The sequence below is a fragment of the Eleutherodactylus coqui genome, chromosome 9 (genome assembly GCF_035609145.1).
Source record: "Eleutherodactylus coqui strain aEleCoq1 chromosome 9, aEleCoq1.hap1, whole genome shotgun sequence".
NCBI lineage: Eukaryota > Metazoa > Chordata > Amphibia > Anura > Eleutherodactylidae > Eleutherodactylus > Eleutherodactylus coqui.
This window is the reverse complement of record NC_089845.1, coordinates 148,458,111-148,480,881: the sequence shown is the minus strand read 5'-3', so window position 1 is coordinate 148,480,881 and position 22,771 is coordinate 148,458,111. Positions and strand designations below refer to the sequence as shown.

General features: G+C 46.1%; 1 protein-coding gene across 2 annotated transcripts in view; it reads left to right on the top strand.

Moving 5' to 3' along the window:
- LOC136578500 (paramyosin-like) overlaps positions 1 to 22,771 on the top strand; it is a 66,945-nt gene that overhangs the window by 11,020 nt on the left and 33,154 nt on the right. For both annotated transcript variants that reach the window (XM_066578615.1, XM_066578616.1), the window contains exon 5: positions 15,037 to 15,151. In XM_066578615.1, coding sequence (XP_066434712.1) covers positions 15,037 to 15,151 — 115 coding nt within the window. The remainder of the gene's footprint in view (positions 1 to 15,036; positions 15,152 to 22,771) is intronic.

Genomic DNA, 22,771 nt, shown 5'->3' with positions numbered 1-22,771 from the left:
TGTATCACCGGTGGGATGTTATGAAACTTCTTCGTCTTCTGCATACAGCGATCATAACTTTCTTTACTTTTATTACAGTGCAGCCGTATGAGACCTTGAATTTTGTGGGACATAAATATTTTTGAATACAAAGTTAAAGAAGGGGGTTCTTTACTGTAAGAGCAGTGAGACTATGGAACTCTCTGCCTGAGGACGTGGTGATGGCAAATTCGATAAGCGTTCAAGAGGGGCCTGCACGCTTTTCTTGAGTGATACAGTACAGTATTATGGGTTATAATTAGAGATGAACGAGCATACTCGCTAAGGCAAACTACTCAAGCGAGTAGTGGCTTATGCGAGTACCTGCCCGCTCGTCTCTAAAGATTCGGGTGCCGGCGGGGGAGAACGGTGAGTTGTGGGGGGGAGAGAGTGAGAGAGATCTCTCCCCCCCCCCGTTCCTCCCTGCTCTTTCCCGCCGGCACCCGGATCTTTTGAGACGAGCGGGCAGGTACTCGCATAAGACACTACTCGCTCAAGTAGTTTGCCTTAGCGAGTACACTCGCTCATCTCTAGTTATAATCATTAATAACTTCAGATGAGTCGGTGAGCTGGGGGTTACTCGGATTGCCAGATTGACTTCAGGAACAATTTTTTTTTTCCCCTTAGGGCGCCCACCCACTGGCGATTTTTTTTCCCTGCGAAATTCGCAGCATTTTGTTCTCTGCAGTGGTCTATGGGACTTGTAATGTTAAAATCGCGATTTTGCGCGATCGCGATTTTAACATTACAAGTCCCATAGACCCCTGCAGAGAAAAAAATGCTGCGAATTTCGCAGGGAAAAAAATCGCCAGTGGGTGGGCGCCCTTAAATGGGGAAAATTGGCTTTGACCTCATTGTCAACACTGGGGGGTAATAAGCTGAACTGGATAGATGTATGTCTATTTTCGGCCTCACATGTTATGTTACTATGTTAACTTATAATTATTTTTAGGGGGGAATGGGGAAAACAGCAATTTTGTCATTGCCTTTTGGGATTTATTTTTACACCATACAGTATCTGACCATCATAAAGCAAGTATGCTCTCTGATTAATAAGGGGTGGTGCTTACATGAGCAAAAGTGTATATTACTCCACACCTGGGATGGAACAGACAGGAGAATCCCAGATCTTCTCCTCTCCCTGCTGTCTGTTCCATTTTGATGGCTCCCTTCTTCTCCTCCTGCACGCTGCTGGTTCAGCAAATTCAGCTGTCACTACAATCAGCTGCAGCTCTGGATAGAACGCAGCTAGAGCTGTGATTCTGGTGTTGTTTTAAGGGCAAAAGCACATGGCCATTTGTGCAACTATGTACCTGTCAAAACTGTTTTATATTCAAGCCCGAATACAGCTCAGGTATAACTCTTAGGAGGTGAAGGCTATGTCCACAGGGGTGTGAATAGCTGTGACTTGTCCGCAGCTGAAAATCCGCAGAGTACGTTCTGGAAATTTTCAATGGCAAAAGCAACATAGGACATGCAGCGGATTTGAAAATCTCCAACGTGCATGGACTGCAGATTTTTGTGCTGTATGCAAACTTGTTTAAACCTCAAATCCTTGTATTCTACTCTATTACAGAAGCCCTGTTTACATACAGCGTATAAATACACAGTGGATTCTAGACACACTGCAGATGCTCAAATCCACAGCATAGCTGTCTATTCTGTCTGTATTACCCTCTGCAACAAAATTCGTGGGGGACAATCCTAAAATATTTTATACCAGTTTCTGGTGTAAAAAAGTCACCAACTTTTGTGCAAAGCTTGTTTGCTCAAATATTTTCCAACTTTCAGTGGTCTGCGCTGCCATCTGCCCCTTTCCCAAAAAAGGTGCCATGGCTTTTCATGAGGGTTGCCGCCCCGGACTAACACATTTATATATAATTTATGTAAAACGTGAAATAAAATTTGCACCACTTCCTTCACATGTGCCATAGAAATACACGTCATCAATCCGATGGAGAGTTCAAGCTCTTCTGCTACTTCATCAACTCCCAAAGCTTCCCATCTCTCGTGTGACCCATGAATCACTGCGGGCTCTCTGCTAATCAGCACAATTCTCTGTGTGCCGCTTATTTTCCTCCATGGCTTGAAATCTAATCTATTTTGCTCCATGAGGCATCTGATTGTAAAGTGTGGCTAATGGAGGGTTTAATTCTTCTCTGTACGCAGCACTCATGTGAGGGAATCCTCTTGGGTCACTTAGATGGAGAGCAAACATCCTGCACTTACAAGAACCAGACCCGTCTGCCGGTGATTCTTATCCGACATAAAATTCAATAGGATGTCCCATTTCATCCCTAACGTCACTGACATTTCTTATACCTCATGACAAACTACTCACTAATCCAGTCAACTGTTTGGAAAGCATACCTATGGCTAGTCGCAGCAAACACATCATATCAAGGCAGCAGAAATGCAGTCCTAAGCTCTCGCTCACGACCTGAAGGTTGCGAGTTCAATCCCCGTTTGGTTTAGGTAGCTGGCTCAAGGTTGACTCAGCCTTCCATCCTTCTGAGGTCAGTAAAATAAGGACCCAACTTGGTGGGGGGGTAATAAAATTAATTACCTGAAAGCGCTGAGGAATAAGTTGGCGCTATACAAATAACAGGATTTCTTTATTTTATTAGATCTAGTTGGTACAGAATGGTCTTTGGGCTCAAGTGTTGCTTCTATTACCAGAGGTCTCAGCAGTCGAAGGTGAAGGTGTTGCTGATCACCCAGCAGTGAGCGAATGCATGTTGTTAGGCGATCACATGCTTTATGCAGTACCAAAAATCATCTGTTGTCGGCAGCACATCACCCTGTTGGTGCCAACAACAATGGAACTGTATGTGCCCGAATGATCGCGCCAACAGTTGTTCAGGCACGTAGAGTAGTGCTCACCGCTCCATGTAAATAAAGCTGAATGAACCCTGATTGATGTGAAAGTGTCAATTGGGGGTCATTCCTGGCATGAAATCTACTAGAGTGAATAGACTTGTTAAAAGGGTTGTCTGGAACTAAACTATTGATGTCCTATCCTCAGTTGATATAATAGTAAGATCGATGGGGTTCCGCTGATTGAAGTCACAGCGGCACTCGGGGGAGCACTGCTGACACTTCACCCCATACCGGGCATAGCGCCATACATTGTACACTGAACGATCACTGCATTAGGAACACCCTCTCAATAACCGGTTGGTCCATCTTTATGGGTGATCACGACTTTCAGACTCCGGGTAACAGATTCCACAAGGCGGTGAACATCCTCAATACTCGACTCAACCCATACCCGCTGCAGCAGCTCCGTCACTTGGTGCACATTTTGGGGGTATGTGGGAGCAGATCTCACAGCCCTTTCCAGCATATCCCAAACATGTTTTTTTGGTTTTTTTTTTTAAAGGCATGTTTATTAAGGGCGGATTCAAAAGGGCGGATTAACGGACGTACAATTTGCGCATGCATAATTCAGAAAATAGAACCCATTCATTTCACTTGGGTTCACACATCCTACACATCAAAGCAAAGGAGAGCTAGTTAAGCAGCCATCCCTAACATAGTCGCAGGTAATTTGTCCAACAACTCCCAAATTTTAACAAATTTGTCAGGGCAGCCATGAGCCAGATATGTTAACTTATACATGGCTGCCAAGCCAATGACAGCCTGCAACCAGGCAGCCCTAGTTGGCCTTTTTAGGATGCTTCCAATTAAGTCAAATTGCTTTTTTTGCATTGAAAACCAAAAGTTTTTATTGGGTGCAGACTGCAATGTTCCCCGGGATGTCATCCACAACCCCAAAAAGGCAAACCTTGGGATGCACGATTTATGGTGTCCCTAAATGAGACTCAATAAATGCAAGAACATCTCGCAAGTAGTCCTTCAGGATGTTACACACCCCAACCATATGCATAACAGTGTCTATATTTGATAAGCATCGTGGGCAATTTGCTGAGGGGACCAAACTCCTAGCATGTAAGTGAGATGGGGTATAGTAAATTCTGTATATTAATGTAACTTGAATCAATTAATCCCTCACACTGGCCAGAGGAGGGCCAAAGCCAACTCGGATATCCCCACTTTCCCCAGAGTCCAGATCTGGGATATCCAGCATGCATTTCTGGGAGGACCTTCTCCCTTAAAGGAGAAAATGTACATGTCAAACATGTTCAATGGGGTTGTAGTCTGGTGAGTTTGAGGGCCAAGGCAGTGTAGTGAATTCATTGTCGTGTTCCTCCAACCACTTCCTAGTGATCTGAGGTTGATGGCATAGAACGTTGTCCTGTTGAAAGTTGGCACTGTGGTCGGGAAAGAGTTCCTGAAAAAATGGGTGCAGTTGGTCAGCTAATAGGTCCCTGAAATGTTCACCATTCCAGTATTGTGGCATGATGACCAATGATCCTAGGCCATGCCAGGTAAACGCTCCCCAGACCATGACACTGCTACCACTGGCCTGTTGAACCTCAGCGGTGCACCCATGGGATACAGCTTCATTCTGTTTATGCCAGATGTGGACCTGGCCATCTATAAAGTTCAGCAAAAAACAGGACTCGTCACTCCAGACAACCTTCTGCCATGTGTCGAAGGTCCATTGATGTCTTTCCTAGGTCCATTTGAGGTGATTTTGGCGATCACACAGGGTCATTAGGGGGCACCCTCGTCGGTCTTAGCCTACTAAACCCAAGTTGATGCAAAGTATGCCACATGGTCATTGTGGAAATATGTCTAACTTCCCTGCTGTTGTACTGCTGGGTCACTTGATCCACTGTGGCACGTTTGTCAAGATACCAAATGTTTCACCTGACACTTGCTTCTAGGATCAACTGTACGTGGCCTGCCGCTGTGTGATCTTCTTCTGATGTCTGTCCATGGTTCAACCAGTCTTGGTACACTCTTGATATTGTGGTTTGGGAACAGCCAACAACTACATCTGTTTCATATATACTGGCACCACATACCTGGGCACCAACAATTTGTCTACCATCAAAGTCACTCAAGTCAACACACTTACCTATGACTGCCACATGTTAGCTTCTGCAGAGAAGAGGTCAGCACTTTATCTGAGAACCGATTGTGATGTGGCCATTACATGGTACCCCGTTACTGATCACAGGATGTCACATGCCGGCTGTTCTACTGCAGTGATTGTTCAGTGTTTAGTCACTATGCCTAGTATTGCAGCTCAATCCTATTCATTTTCAGGCCATGTGAGCAATGAATGTAATGTCACAGGACTGAGAAGAGGCCATGGACTCTTCATTCAGCTGATCATCGGAGGTCATCAAGAGGCAGACGCCCACTGATCAAATATTCATGACCTATCCAGAAAACCCCTTTAAGGCTCTGTTCACTTTCGTTCGGGATATATATCAGAGGTATGCAACTGGAATATTCCACAACATATACTTCCTACATACAGACCTACGGTAGCATTCATCATTCATTGACCACAATGCCAAAAGATGTATACCTCATAATGTACATTTTTTATGGTGACCAAGCCTGCTGTACTTTTCCATGTATGGTGCGACATTCGTCCCCAACATAGGCCAATAGGAGGCTCTTTTAGCCACAGGTGGGTGAATAGTGACCTATGGTTACATTCAACATCTGACGGGAACTTTGCTAGCGCATATGCCAAATGTGAAGAGACTCCAAAGCCCCATTTACACGCAAAGGTAATCGCTCAAAATTTGTTTAAAAGATAGGGTGATTGACAGTTTGAGTGATCATTTTGCATAAGCTGCTAAAGGGCACTAATTACCAGCTTATTACCTTCTTTTGCATGTAAATGAGACTCCCTAAGGTGTATGCAAAGAACAGCAGATGGTCTGTTGTCTGCATACAGCCCCTTTGTTTTGCAGGACTGCAGCTGAATACAATGTTTTATCAGCGCTCCTGTGGAGAATCACAGTGTGCGGTCCCTGCCAGCAGCTTTGCGGCCCAACGATGGATTTTAAACTCAACTAAAAATCATCGTTTGGACGAAAATCAAACGATGGTAACATTTACATGCAACGATTATCACTCAAAAGACATCGTTTGAGCTAATTGTGAACGATAATCATTGCATGTAAATGGGGCTTTACTTATGTTTACAGCCACTTTTACAATAGTTACAGCTGATTGATAAATATGCCTATTCTCTGAAGTCTGTATGTTTATCGTATCACCATAAGGCATTGCAGCAGTTATGCCTCTATCCATGGTGCTTACACTAAATCTCTGCAAAAGAAAAGAATAACTCTGCTGCGGAATTCAAAGTTCACTTTAAGATCTCTTTGGTTTACCAGTTCAGGAACTTTCTGCTGCGGTTCAGTCATTTATTAACTGAGCTGACGGCCGTGTTGGGCAAGTTTATCAGTGTGCTTCAAGCCATAAAAGGGTGTGTGCCATATGCAGCCTATTTATGAAGAATGGAAAGTCATTTATTGGACATCTACTATGTACTGTATTTAGCACAGTATTAGGGGATTCTCTGATGGAGGGTGGATTGTGATGTATCTGTGACATTCCTGTTAGGATGCATGGAAATGGCCTACAAAATGTACTCAGGTTGATAACTTTAATGGCAGGTCTGGGCCAAAAAGAGAGAGAGAGTAGTGTTAACGTAATGACCCATTTGCATGAAGTTGCCCTGTCCTGACAGGTGGGCTCACACAATTTGTTCAACATGTTCAGTAAGGGTATTTTTACATTGGCCAACAGTCGCCCAAGTAATTGCGCAATAGAACAATTACAGGCAACTATAAACACGGGATTCGACAGGGTCGGTGAGCGAGGATCTCTCAATTGTCAGAAGCGCTTGGTTTTTAGCTCACCCAAAAACCAAGTGACTGTTGGTCCGTGTAAACAGGCAGTTGTTCATCTATGTACAACTGCCTGTTTACTTTGAATGGAGGCAGGCAGCCGAAAAAGATCCTAAACACGCTCCGCCTCCAGTGAGCGATGGGGCTTAAATTCTCGGCAGGTTTCCTGTGCAGAAGCATCCTAAGAAAGTACAGTATAGTAAATGTAACAATAATAAAATTTAAAGTAATTAAAAATGCAGTGTTTGCATATAACTTAAGCCCCATTTACACGCAAAGATGATTGCTCCAAATTCGTTCAAAAGATAAGGAGAATGACAGTTTTGAGCAATCATTTTGCATAAAGTACTAATGGGTACTAATTAGAGATGAGCGAACCTACTCGGCCACGCCCCTTTTTCGCCCGAGCACCGCAATTTTCGAGTACTTCCGTACTCGGGCGAAAAGATTCAGGGGGCGCCGTGGTTGAGTGGGGGGTTGCAGCGGGGAGAGGGAGAGATAGAGGGCTCCCCCCTGTTCCCCGCTGCTACCCCCCGCGCCGCCACGCCTCCCCCCGGCGCCCCCGAATCTTTTCACCCGAGTACGGAAGTACTCGAAAATCGCGGTGCTCAATCGAGTAATTACTCGAAATGAGTATACTCGCTCATCTCTAGTACTAATGCCTATTAGTACTTTATCAGCTTCATTTGAGCCTCCAGGAGCTGTTGCAGAACTCAGCAGGAGGTCTGAGCTCTGTAATTAGCTCCATTGTTCAGCCATGGGCTGCTAAGAGAAAACAATATAATCTCTAGCTCCCGTGTAGATAACAGCTTGTGCGCTGCACAGAGAATACAATGTTATCTCCTGCTCCAAGCTTGAGCTCTGAACAATGGTTTTCACGCTCAATTAAAAATCATCGTTCAAACGAAAAGTGCGCAGTGGTAGCATTTACACACAACTATTATCGCTCAAAAGCCATCATTTAACAAATTTTGAGCGATAATCGTTGCATGTAAATGGGTCTTTAGTTCCCCCTAGAATACTTCTTTATCTTTGTTTCCTTTTTGAGTGAAGGTGCATTGAAGCTCGCCATGTGCAGTCAGCCTGGAAGGACTTTCTGATTCATGTACAGCATATGTGCTCTTATAGCTGCCCTGATTATTGAGAGTTTAGAGGGCTACACAGTGGAGTAATAGTGCCCATTGACTAGCTGTCATTAGGGCATCTACTAGATATCCCATTTCTTAAAAGTTCTATTGAGTATCACATACTCATTAACATGCTTCATCCTCATCAATCATCATTGTTCATATATAACGGAACAATAACTAAATGAGACAAATATGAGCAGCTGTTGTTGTGGACTGTTTATTATATATCAAAGGGGCTTACAAGGAATTTAAGGATAGGATAGGACATCAATAGCAGATCGGTGTGGATCCAACTGCAGACACCCCCCCACACACACACACACACACACTGATCAGCTGATCGAAGAGGCAAGGCGCTCTAATAAATGCCATGGCCTCTTCATTGTTTACCAGGCACAGCTGTACATTTTATAGCGGTGATGGGATTCACTTGAAGGGAATGGAAATGCAGTAAGCTACAGTCGGGGTGACTTTCACTCAGCTGGTTGGTGGGGGCGTTGGGAGTCCAATCAGTATTAAAGAGGTCGATTAGTTAGAAGTTTAGGTTTCAAAATTAGAGACAGATCAGTTGAAATAATAAAACAAGTGGGGGCTTACTCGTCCTCAGCCCCAGCACTGAGGTCCCACATTTCACCCGGTTTCTATTGACAGAGGACGTCAGGTGATCATCTCCTGCCAATCAGAGGCCGCAGCATCACCGTTCAAACCTCCCGGCATTATGGTGCCCAGGTTGTGAGCACTCATGCCAGGAGAACGGGCAGTGACATTGCAACCTCTTATTGGCAGACGAGCTAAGGAGGGTAAGTACCCTTTTGTTTTATTGTTAGAACTGATGTGACTCTAATTTTAAAACCTTAATTTTTAACCAGACAACCCCTTTAAACTTCCAGACAACCCATTTGATGACGGAGCCCTTTAAGGCTGGGGTCACACAGGGCGGATTTGCCACGGTTTTGCCGCGGATTGCCGTTGCATATCCACACTGCGGCAAAACCGCTGCGTTTGCAGTGCAATGCAGCACAAATGAGATTTGCCAAAAAGCTGTTCTCACAGGTCGGATTTTTTCCGCACAGCCGCAGTGCGGAAATGCAACTGTGGCGCGGTTTTAAAAGATGCAGCATTTTCATTCTTTGGTCGTTTCCGCAGCGCTTTTTTGTCCATAGACTCTATGGACGCAGCCAAAACCGCACCAAATACGCGACAAAAGTAAAAAAGCGCTGCGGAAAAAAACGCTTGCGGATTTTTCCGCACGAAAATCCGCAGCAAAATCCGCAAGCCCAAATTAACCTTTGAAGCGGTTTTGCCGCAGAAGCAGTTCTTCTTCGTCAAAACCGCAACGGATAAACCGCAGCCAAACCGCAACAAATCCGCCCTGTGTGACCCAATGGTACAGACCACCAAAATGTAACGTGACACTTAGCAAAACAAAAACCATTGAAAATGTCAAGTTAAAAGTTGCTGAAACTGTGCATTTAACAGGATTAAGTGTCAAGTTAATGTTTGCTTCCTCTGTATATATGTATACAAAGATGCTTTGTCTTCATTAAATATGGAAATCGTTCAGCGTGGGGTTTTTTTCGGCTCAGGTCATTGTTCTTTTCAGTCTAGCCTATTCGATAATCACAAGTATTTATGTATGCTGCAGCACTTCTATACCACAGCTGGACCATTGAAGCATTAGTCGTCTCCCCTGGAATATGTCGTGCCTCAAAGTGCAGAACAGATAACATGCAGGAGGCGTCCGTCCGCACGGACTTCTGTCCGGGAACTTGAATTCTATAAACAATGAACTCTTCTTGTGGGCCTAATATCCAGCAGAATGAGACACGAGTTCCACCCGCGCAGTGTGACCATACATGGCTTGTTATAGGGTGTAGGGGGGTTTATAGTTCGCTCCTCTGCCAAGTGCAACTCAAGGGTTTCCAAAATAGTACAGAATACTGTCTGCATTGCCACATGTTCATACGTCCCAAGTGACCTGATTTTTCACCTTATTCCCTTTGTCCCTTTTGACTCCATAGTTCCCCACCTTTGGATCAACCTACATGCTGGGGCGTAACTATAGAGGATGCAGGGGATGCGGTTGCACCCGGACCCAGGAGCCTTAGGGGGCCCATAAGGCCTCTCTTCTCCATATAGGGAGCCCAGTACTATGAATAAAGCATTATAGTTGTGGGCCCTATTACAGGTTTTGCATCGGGGCCCGGGAGCTTCAAGTTACGCCTCTGTCTACATGAATATGTTTAGCAAGCATCTACCTGGTTGCAAACTGCATTTTGCCGTCCACATCATATACCCAATACATTCATTCATCACTGACGTATACAACCCTATAGGCCCCTCATGTATATTTTGGGGAATTTTGTAGTGGTTTGTTAGTGAAAAACTTTTAAAAGAAGATGGAAATTTCCCATAATCCCCCCCCCAAAGCTCACATTCACAGCCGGGTCCCACATCTGTAAAGTAGTACATTTCAGCAGGGGGGTGAAATACAATGCACAATGTTTGTTTTTTCATGTATGATGCCATGTTGTTAACATGAAAAAGATGGTAACGGGTGGAGGCCAGAAGCAAAAGCAGAAAGAAGGGCACACTATTGGACTGCCATTGCATTCACCCACACTGGCCACGTAGGCACCATGGGGTGCTGCACAGCAGGGCGACAGCTCCTCTTTGCTTACTTTTGTGCCATGTATGATGGTGTCGCAGGTGGTGGTATCACAACGCAGATACAGGAAACGATGCAGCAGATGGAGTTAAAAAAATGGGGAACATTTATTTATGTGAGCCTGGCCGGCGACCCTGCGTACCGGAAGTTTCCTGTATTGCCGATGACCGCGGTGGCTTGCCGTTGATCGTGCGTGGTACAGTTTTTGTTTTTTTAAGTTTTTGTATTTCCCGCGTCATTGCTTAGCGATGACGCGGCTACCCGTGGACCATACACAGTGTTAATTGCATATGGGCTGCAGGTCAGACAGCCTCCACTGGCTTCAATAGAGGCCGCCCACGCGGAATCCATAGCAAAATAGAGCAGCTGCGATTATTCCTCCGGTCAAGGAATACGCAATTCATATCCGTGAGTGGGAGCGAAAAAACAATTTATCATTTTTTACATACTTTACAATGCATGCGTTTTGCTATGGATTCTGCAATTGGAATCCGCCCATGTGAGCCCGGCCTTAGTCATGTAGAATAGAAGCAGAAGTCACACAGCGTAGTGCGCAGTTATCCTATAAAGGGTTAAAAATTCACATTTCTGTAAAGCAATAAATCAAGAACGGGATCGAGATGTCCCATATCAGTAGTTAGGGCCGGAAGTGTAATAGGCGGTTTCACCCACATTGACTTCACGGGCAGCGGACTGAACAAGCGGCTGATCGGCGGGAATCTCAAGTGGCGAATCACCGCCAATCTGCTACTTGTGACCTTTCCTTGTCATCATCAGTAAGATAAAACCCCTTTAAGGAGGCCATAGATGTCTGCTAAACATCAGAGAGGTTCTCTCCATCCAGAATAATGAAAACAAAGGTTTGGTACCGTGTTAGCCAGTAGAGCAAAATGTGATTGTTCCCAGCAAGAGAAACCACATAATCTTGTAGATACGATACCTTTTAGTGGCTAACAAAAATACATGATGTCATAGTGAGCTTGCGAACCAACGCAGGGTTCGTCGTCAGGCTAAAATGTAATATATCTGAAGAGGCATGAATATTTGCACACACTTATAACATACATACTTATGACAAGGCACAGACATGGATGGGATTGGTTTTCACTTAAAAGGAATTCTGCAACAGAAAACTAACTTTCTTTTGTCTAGGCACTGATAAGGGAGTGAAGGTTTTATGGTCCCTAAATTACTGTTGGGGGGGGGGGGGTATGGCCAGAAATGCTGCAAGAGGTACACAAACATTTTTAACTAGACACTGATAAGGGATTATAAATTTATGGTCCCTGAATTACTGTTGGGGGGGGGGGGGGGTCGTAAGGCCAGAAATACTACAAGAAGTACACAAACATTTTTAACTAGACACTGATTAGTGAATTAAAGTTTATGGTCCCACAATTACTGTTGGGGGGGGTCACCAGGCCGGAAATGCTGCAAGAGGTACACAAACATTTTTAACTAGACACTGATAAGGGATTATAAGTTTATGGTCCCTGAATTACTGTTGGGGGGGGGGGGTCGTAAGGCCAGAAATACTACAAGAAGTACGCAAACATTTTTAACTAGACACTGATTAGTGAATTAAAGTTTATGGTCCCACAATTACTGTTGATGGGGGTTTTCACCAGGCCAGCAGTCTTATCTGTGCTATAAATATCTCACACTTCCCATTCACGCATAAATCCTGGGGTATAGTTTAACCCAGTATTCAGCGTGTCAAAGGTTATCAATTTATATTCCCAAATTCTTCTGTGGTTTTGCAACTTGAAACCACCCTTCAATATCAAAACTCTCATATCTCCTCTGTCATGTCCACGGTTAGAGAAGTGCTCGGCCACAGGCAATGCTCTCTTTCTGTGTTTAATCGTGTGGCGATGAGATCTCATCCTCGCTTTTAGTCTTTGCCCTGTTTCTCTGACATAAAGACCCCCAACAGGACATTTACTGCACATGATCAGGTACACAACATTGGACGTGGAACACGTGAATGTCCCCGGGATCTTATAGTCCCGCTGTGTGTTAGGGATCCATATCCTGTCCGCGGACAGTACATGTGAATGTCCCGGGGATCTTATAGTCCCGCTGTGTGTTGGGGATCTATATCCTGTCCGCGGACAGTACATGTGAGTGTCCCTGGGATCTTATAGTCCTGCTGTGTGTTGGGGATCTGTATCCTGTCCGCGGTCAGTACATGTGAATGTCCCCGGGATCTTATAGTCCCGCTGTGTGTTAGGGATCCATATCCTGTCCGCGGACAGTACATGTGAATGTCCCGGGGATCTTGTAGTCCTGCTGTGTGTTGGGGATCCGTATCCTGTCCGCGGTCAGTACATGTGAATGTCCCGGGGATCTTATAGTCCTGCTGTGTGTTGGGGATCCGTATCCTGTCTGCAGTCAGTACATGTGAATGTCTGCGGGATCTTATAGTCCTGCTGTGTGTTGGGGATCCGTATCCTGTCTGCAGTCAGTACATGTGAATGTCTGCGGGATCTTATAGTCCTGCTGTGTGTTGGGGATCCGTATCCTGTCCACGGTCCGTACATGTGAGTGTCCCTGGGATCTTATAGTCCTGCTGTGTGTTGGGGATCTGTATCCTGTCCACGGTCCGTACATGTGAATGTCCCAGGGATCTTATAGTCCTGCTGTGTGTTGGGGATCCGTATCCTGTCCGCAGTCAGTATATGTGAGCAGGTCTTACAGCTCCTTACATTACAGGGATAAGTTCCTTTTTGTGTGTCAGAGGGTAATGCACTCCTGATTATAAAGTTCCTCAAGTTAGGGGGTTGCCTGTAACACAGAAGCGGAGGGTCCGGGTATATGGTTTTTAGACGGCCATCCTTGTATAACATCCTTGTGTAGGGTATGGTGGAGTTTCTTTGCGGTTTTCCTTAGTACCTCCAGCTGTGGATTGTGGATTGTAGGTCACTACTAGAGGCACACGACCGTTTCCTTCCTTCTCCTTGTATTGGAGTAGTTGACTTCTGGGTATCCTGGTGGCTCTGGTGATCTGATCATCAATTGAGGTGGGATGGTAGCCCTGATTTAGACATGTCATTTTGAGATGGTACAAATGTTCCTCTCTGTCTGTTGGGTTGGAGCAGATCCGGTTGTATCTGATGGCCTGGCTGTAGACGATGGACTTTTTGATGTGCTTAGGATGGAAACTGTCCGATCAATCGGTTTTCGGTATAGGGATGTCTGTATTGAGTTGTTTGAAATCTTTATGGTGGTGTCCAAAAAGTTGATTTCTGTATATGAGTAGCTTCATGTCAGGTTTATGGTGGAATGCATTGAATCTTTCATGGAATTTTATTAATTCTTGTTCGGTGTGGGTCCAGATGATAATGATGTCATCAATGTAGCGGAAGTAGGCCAATGGTTTACTGGGGCAGAAGGTTGGGGATCCGGATACGAATCCCCAACACACAGCAGGACTATAAGATCCCAGGGACATTGACATGTTCCACATCCAATATTGTGTACCTGATCATGTGCAGTAAATGTCCTGTTGGGGGTCTTTATGTCGGAGAAACAGGGCAAAGACTAAAAGAGAGGATGAGATCTCATCGCCACACGATTAAACACAGAAAGAGAAAATTACCTGTGGCCGAGCACTTCTCTAACCATGGACATGACATAGGAGATATGAGAGTTTTGATATTGAAGGGTGGTTTCAAGTCACCAAACATAGAAGAATTTGGGAATATAAATTGATAACCTTTGACACGCTGAATACTGGGTTAAATTATTCCCCAGGATTTATGTGTGAATGGGAAGTGCAAGACATTTATTGCACAGATAAGACCCCCATCAACAGTAATTCAGGGACCATAAATTTATAAACCCTTATCAGTGTTTAGCTAAAAATGTCTGTGTACCTCTTGTAGCAATTCAAGCCTGCTGACCTCCCCCCCTCCAACAGTAATTTAGGGACCATAAAACTTTCACTCCCTTATCACTGCCTAGACAAAAAAGTTTGTTTTCTGTTGCAGAATTCCTTTTAAGTGCGAACCAATCACATCCATGTCTGTGCCTTGTCATAAGTATGTATGTTATAAGTGTGTATAAATATTCATGCCTCCTCAGATCTATTCCATTTTAGCCAGAAGAAGAACCCTGCATTGGTTCGCAAACTCGATGTAACATCATGTATTTTTGTTAGCCATTAAAAGGTATCATATCTACAGGATTACTTGGTTTCTCTTGCTGGGAACAATCACATTCTCCATCCAGACTTTTTGCATTTATGCAACTGTTTGCATAGTGTGCTATATAGATCGGTCTGCATGGAGCAGTGCATGCTGGAAGTTGGAGTTTTGCAACAGCTGGTATATACAATGCTGCAGGTATGTATCACACTGGCCGTTGGTCACATGAAGTACCCTACATTGCATGTCCTCCCCCTTACAGCGTAAATACTTCTCTGTCCGTCTAGGATCTGCAGTCTCAGATTAACACCATGCAAGTGGAGCTGGGCATGAAAGAGGCCACTATCAGTGCAATGAGAGGGGAGGTGGCGTCCCAGCGAAGGCACCTGCAGGAGATTTCAGGTATTCTCATTATGCAGATGGAGTCTTCTTTTGTTTCTCTTCTTCTGTCTCCTTCTTAAGTAGAGGGCGTGCCGTAAATATAATGGAAATAAGACACCAAATGTCTGGGGGACGCAGGCCACCTGCCGCTGTTATGGTGAGTGTTTCTCCATAAGGAGAGATCCCTGCAGGGAAGGCTTCATCCATTCTTTATCCTCAATACACAAACCATCCCTTCTTTCTTACGTTTTTTTGTAGTTCAAGATGCACTGAAAATGTTATTGTTCTCTCTGTAGTGTTATTAAAAAGTAAAGGACCAGGTCTACAGATAGCACCAGGTAACAGATATAGCTGCTACTGTACAGGTATCATGGAGGCAGGGGCGGAAGGACAGGAGGTGCAGAGGATGCGGCCGCACATGGGCCCACGACCCACAGGGGTCCATAAAGTCTCTCTTCCCCATATTGCAAACCAATACTATCAATGAAGCTTTATAGTTGGGGCCCAGTTCCAGATTTTGCACGGGGGCCCAGCAGCTTTAAGTTACGCCTCTGCATGGAGGTGCTATAAAGCCAGGACCCAAGGCAACCACCTATTATGTGGTCACTTATACATTTGATTAGGAGTCATGCCATCATACATTTCCCCTGTGCATTCGTCAGCTCATCAATAGGTCAACTGCATTCTGAAAGTGGATTGTATAGCTGAACGGGACATTTTTTAATTCGGCATACCAGTGGAGATATTTGTAGGGCTATGACGCCTGTAAGGGAGTCGTTCCAGAATCAGCATTTATCTATTCGCAGAATGTCTGATAAATATCTGATCGATGGGGGTCTCATCACTGGAACTCCCACCGAAAGGCACCATGTACCCTTTTCCTTCTAATTTCACTGTGAGGAGAAGAGGGTGCATGCAAGTTGGCTCTCTAAGGGGAAAGTTTTTGCGCATTCTACACCTAAGGCCTCCTTCCCACGAACGAATTTACGCCGCGTAAATCCGCGGCAAAAATCCGCTGCGTTGCCCCCTGCTATTAGGTTCTATTGAACCTAATAGCACAATGCTCACGATGCGTAATTCCACCGCGGAATTACGCACCGTGAAATTTCCCGTTCTCACCCGCAGCATGTTCTATTTGCTGCGGGTGTACGCGCTGACGGCTTCCATTGCAGTCAATGGAAGCCGTCTGTTCACGCTATCTCCCGCTGCAACCAGCGGAAGATAGCGTGAAAAAACGCTTCCCCGCCTACCGCCGCGCGTCATAGGACACGGCCGGCGCGTCACGTGACACGGCCGGCCGCGTCACGTGATGCGGTGGGCGTGTCACATGACGCGACGGCGGTGGGCGGGGAAGCGTCTTCACGCTATCTTCCGCTGGTAAGTATGGGGTCTCTGGGGGGGCGCCGTGACGGGCTTCACTGCGGAATATTACGCGGCGGAGCCCGTCACGCTCGTGGGAAGGAGGCCTTAATCTCCGCTGCAAATTCCGCTGGTCTCATTGCGGCTTTTGATGCGGAATTGCCGGCAGAACTAAAGCCATTTTCATTCTACATCAAATCTGTGTGGAGTTTGGTGCAAAAACTACTTCAGCCTGTGGTGTCTGAGTGCAGAAAAATGCTGCCCGCGTGAAAGGGCCCTGACAATTCCATTGAAATGAATGTCGCAGCGGCACACATGCTCACCCGCCCCGCCATAGAAGCTCAGAGGGAAATAGAAGCTCCGTTCTTAGGATTGGGGTAGCAGTCAGGCCCCACTGATCACCCATATAACGCCTATATTATGGATAGGTGAGAAATGTTAATTTCCGGGCCAACCTCTCTAAGGTGGTCCTACACATTGGCTAGAAGTAGGTTGATGGTTGAAATAACAGTGGTATGGTGAACACTTATTACTCCCACACAGCCATATACATTTTACTCCATATTGGCTGATACAGTCATTCAAATTGGCCATACATGTTTAATGACGACAGGCGACAGACGAATGATCTTTGACTGTGGGAATGTTCTTGTATGGAATGAGTGTTTAGTGGCCAACTGCACCATAACAGTTAAGTAGTAGTCTTATACATACAGCGACTATCAAACTTCAGCCGGATCTGGTAGCCGGCTCAAGGTTGACTCAGCCATCCATCCTTCCGAGGTCGGTAAAATGAGGACCCAGCTTGCTTGGCTGTAAAGAGGACTGGGGAAGGTAATGGCAAACCACCCTACAAAAACAGTCTGCCAAGAGAACGTCACAATGTGACGTCACCCGAGGAGTCAGTCATGACTCGGTGCTTGCACCAGGGGACTTTACCTTTACCCTACTATCAAACTAAAACTTTAAACAAGCCCGACTTCTTTTCAGACGATCACGATCCATCATTAGTTGACGAAAACAATCGTCTATTGTTAAACTTTAACCTTTTGTAGATGCAAAACAGAAAAGGGGCTCACCACGTGTTTCCAACGCGTTTCACACCTCCTGGTTCTTACTTATAGCATTATGAACCTTTTTGGCTGAAATTGTCCGTTTTTATCATTTTTATACTAATGTATAGGGCCACCTTTAATGGGTGAGGTTTAGGGATACATAGGTAAAAATGTAAGTACATTAAAGTCTTCATTATGATGTGGATACAGGAGGACAGGTGGATAGTGAGGCCAGAAGTTGTTGAGAAGGACACCTATCCTCTAAGTATCCCAAATCACCAAGTAACTAATCCAATTCCCACTGCTGGATGACTACCATTACATGGTGTGGTTATCAGGTGCCTGGCGGCGTGACATATGTCGGGGCTTCTACTGTAATGTGACACTACAAGGCAGTAATAATAGTGACGTATGTGAACAGCAGCCTCAACGACCTTCTTGAAAAGCTCTTGGGAAAATCCACACTGACGTGTAAACTTACAGTAGCTGATTATATACCTTGAGGCCCTTTTAGACACAACGATTTTCGCTCAAAAATCGCTCAAAGCCATCTTTTGAGCGATAATCGTTTGTGTCTAACTGCACTGAAATCATGGAGTTTTCGTTAACCAGTTGCTGATCGCTGATCTTTCGGCATGCTAAAAAATCAGCGATCAGTTATCAGTGATTCACAGCGGGATACAGCTGATACTATTGTTTCAGCTGTATCCCGCTCCCTGAAGACAGGTGGGGTATGAAGAACACAGCAATCCAGTTTTGTTCTTCATACCCCTCTGTATAACAGCCAGGCAATCTGAGCGGGGAACAGCTGGATGCAGAAGACAAGCGGGACTGCCCCACTTGTCTTCTGCATTCCCTGCTCGAAGCGCTCGGCTGTATAACAGGCAGGCGCTCTGAGCGGGGAACAGCTGGATGCAGAAGACAAGCGGGGCAACCATGCTTGTCCTCTGCATCCTCTGCTTGGAGGGCCCGGCTGTATAACAGCCGGGCGCTCCGAGCGGAGAACAGCTAAATGCAGAAGACCATCGGGGCCACCCCACTTGTCTTCTGCATTCCCCGCTCGAAGCGCTCGGCTGTATAACAGGCAGGCGCTCTGAGCGGAGAACAGCTAAATGCAGAAGACCAGCGGGGCCACCCCACTTATCTTCTGCATTCCCCACTTGAAGCGCTCGGCTGTATAACAGGCAGGCGCTTTGAGCGGGGAACAGCTGGATGCTGACAAGAAGCTACTCCGCTTGTCTTCTGCATCTCCCACTTGGAGCACAAGGTGATCGCTCAATGTTTGAGCGATCACCTTGCAGAAAGCACACAAGGATTATCGCTCAAAACTCGCTCAACAGATTTTTTGAGCGATAATCATTGTGTCTAAACGAGCCTTAAATCAGAGTGTGTTTAGTTTTAACTACTTTGCAACTCACCCCAGCCTCACACACACACACACACATCCTCACACACACACTCACCCCACCCTCACACACACACACATCCTCACACACACACTCACCCCACCCTCACACACACACACATCCTCACACACACCCTCACCTCACCCTCACACACACTCACCCCACCCTCACACACACTCACCCCACCCTCACACACACATCCTCACACACACACACACATCCTCACACACACACATCCTCACACACACACTCACCCCACCCTCACACACACACGCACCCAACCCTCACACACACACACACACACACACACACATCCTCACACACACACACACATCCTCACACACGCACACACACACATCCTCACACACACACACTCACCCCACCCTCACACACACACACATCCTCACACACACACTCACCCCACTCTCACACACACACACACTCACCCCACTCTCACACACACACACACTCACCCCACCCTCACACACACACACACTCACCCCACCCTCACACACACACACACTCACTCCACCCTCACACACACACACACTCACCCCACCCTCACACACACACTCACCCCACCCTCACACACACACTCACCCCACCCTCACACACACACTCACCCCACCCTCACACACACACTCACCCCACCCTCACACACACACTCACCCCACCCTCACACACACACACACACACACACACACATCCTCACACACACTCACCCCACCCTCACACACACACACATCCTCACACACACACTCACCCCACCCTCACACACACACACATCCTCGCACACACGATCGAAAGTGAATGATAACTCTTCAGCCTAAATGTGACAAACGATAAATCGTTCAAAAGTGCTGCGGAATAAGTTGGCGTTCTACAAATAAAGATCATTATTAAATCGGTCGCTTTTCATTTGTTGTTAATTTCATGCAGGACTAAAAATCTACGTAAATATGAACGACTGAACGATTTATCGTTTGAACGAGCCAACCGCGGATCTGCCTGTATAATCGCTGACCTCGTTCAAACGATAAATCATTTTGTGTAAACGTAGCGTTAGTTGTAGCGTGCATTCAGATCTGTTAGCGTCAGACACATGCTATAAAGAAATCCCGTAAGACAACAATTCCTACCTGTCTATAGACCATTTGGGTGGCACGGAGGGGGGTCTGCAAACAGCGCTTTTTGCACTGGTGGACATGGCCATAGAAAGCATGTAATACTACGCTTGGCCCCTGATGGGAGAGAAGGAGGCGGCTTCAGGATTTCACTATTTTCTGTGTTACTGCATTAGGCCCGGCTCACACGGCTAAATGCGTAAACGCTGTGTAGAAGCCCTATTACACGGACCGATTATCGTTCCGGTGGGTCAGGCTCCCACAGGGTTCTGAAAGATAATCATTCCGTGTAACAGCATGCAGAGACTGGCGTTGATTATGCGCCCTCTTGCATGTAATACAGAGAAAAATAGAACATGCTGTATTCTATTTTGTGTTCGCGTATTACACAATTCCCACGTGCAAACGTAAGCGAAACTGCGTACGGCGATGTATGTGCCTGCGAATTACTGCGTAGCGCACACATAAAACACAGTAATCTTACGCTCGTGTGATCCCAGACCTTAACCGATTTTCTTTATCTTGACTAGAGATGAGCAAACGTGCTCGGCCACGCCCCTTTTTCGCCCGAATACCGCGATTTTCGAGTACTTCCGTACTCGGGCGAAAGAATTCGGGGGTCGCCGTGGCGGCGCAGGGGATTGCAGCGGGGAGTGGGGGGGAGAGGGAGAGAGAGAGGGCTCCCCCCTGTTCCCCGCTGCTACCCCCCGCGCCGCCACGCCTCTCCCCGCCCCCCGGCGCACCCGAGTACTTTTCACCCGAGTAGTAAAGTACTCGAAAATCGCGGTACTCGATTGCGTAATCGCCCTTATCGAGTACGTTCGCTCATCTCTAATCTTGACTCTTGGGCATTACAAGATTTTTTTCCTATCACTGGCCAAATTATATGAAAAAGGATATTACAGGATTACACTTCGAGCTCCTGCACACTTGTGTTTTTCAACGCTGCGGTTTTTTTAACGCGACTGTCAATGGGACTTTCTTAATGTTAAAAACTAGAGATGAGCGAGCACCAAAATGCTCGGGTGCTCGTTACTCAAGTCGAACTTTCAGTGATGCTCGAGAGTTCGTTTCGAGTAACGAACCCCATTACAGTCAATGGGCGACTCGAGCATTTTTGTATATCGCCGATGCTCGCTAAGGTTTCCATTTGTGAAAATCTGGGCAATTCAAGAAAGTGATGGGAACGACACAGAAACAGATAGGGCAGGCGAGGGGCTACATGTTGGGCTGCATCTCAAGATCCCAGGTCCCACTATTAAGCCACAATAGTGGCAAGAGTGAGACCCCCCCCCCCCCCCACTGTGGCAGAGAAGAACGATGTTAGCCCATTGAATTCAATGGAGCCGGCAATACAGCTGGCTCCATTGAAAGCAATGGGCTGCCGGCGATCGCGGGATAAATTGTCGGGAAGGGCTTAAATATATAAGCCCTTCCCTGCAATTCATCCAGAAATGTGTAAAAATAAAAAAAATATATACTCACCTTATCCCGGCAGAACGATGTTAGCCCATTGAATTCAATGGAGCCGGCAATACAGCTGGCTCCATTGAAAGCAATGGGCTGCCGGCGATCGCGGGATGAATTGTCGGGAAGGGGTTAAATATATAAGCCCTTCCCTGCAATTCATCCAGAAATGTGTAAAAATAAAAAAATATATACTCACCTTATCCCGGCAGAACGATGTTAGCCCATTGAATTCAATGGAGCCGGCAATACAGCTGGCTCCATTGAAAGCAATGGGCTGCCGGCGATCGCGGGATGAATTGTCGGGAAGGGGTTAAATATATAAGCCCTTCCCTGCAATTCATCCAGAAATGTGTAAAAATAAAAAATATATATATACTCATCTGGTCCCGGGAGACGGAGTTCAGCGCGGCCAGCGGCAGTTCTCCTGAACTGCTCTGAACAGCTGTGAGTAGTATTCAGCAGCCGGGGATTTAAAATCCCCGCCTGCTGAATGAGCTGCCTCTAATTGGTCACAGCCTGACCAATCAGAGGCAGATTCCACTCACACACCCATTCATGAATTTATGAATGGGTGAGTGACTGCTGCCTCTCATCTGATTGGTCCCGCTGAGCCAATCAGAGGCAGCAGTCACACACTTTAAAATACACATTTTAAATCCCCGGCTGCTGAATACTACTCACAGCTGTTCAGAGCAGTTCAGGAGGACTGCCGCTGGCCGCGCTGAACTCCGTCTGCGGGGACCAGGTGAGTGTGTATGTATGTGTGTGTGTATATATATATATATATATATATATATATAATATTTTTTTTTTTTTTTACACATTTCTGCATGAATTGCAGGGAAGAGCTTATATATTTAAGCCCTTCCCGACAATTCATCCCGCGATCGCCGGCAGCCCATTGCTTTTAATGGAGCCAGCTGTATTGCCGGCTCCATTGAATTCAATGGGCTAACATCGTTCTGCCGGGACAAGGTGAGTATATATATATATTTTTTTTTTATTTACACATTTCTGGATGAATTGCAGGGAAGGGCTTATATATTTAAGCCCTTCCCGACAATTCATCCCGCGCTCGCCGGCAGGCCATTGCTTTCAATGGAGCCGGCTGTATTGCCGGCTCCATTGAATTCAATGGTCAGTGCTCGTTTAATCGAGACGAGTACCGCGTCGTGCTCGTCTCGAGTAACGAGCATCTCGAGCACCCTAATACTCGAACGAGCATCA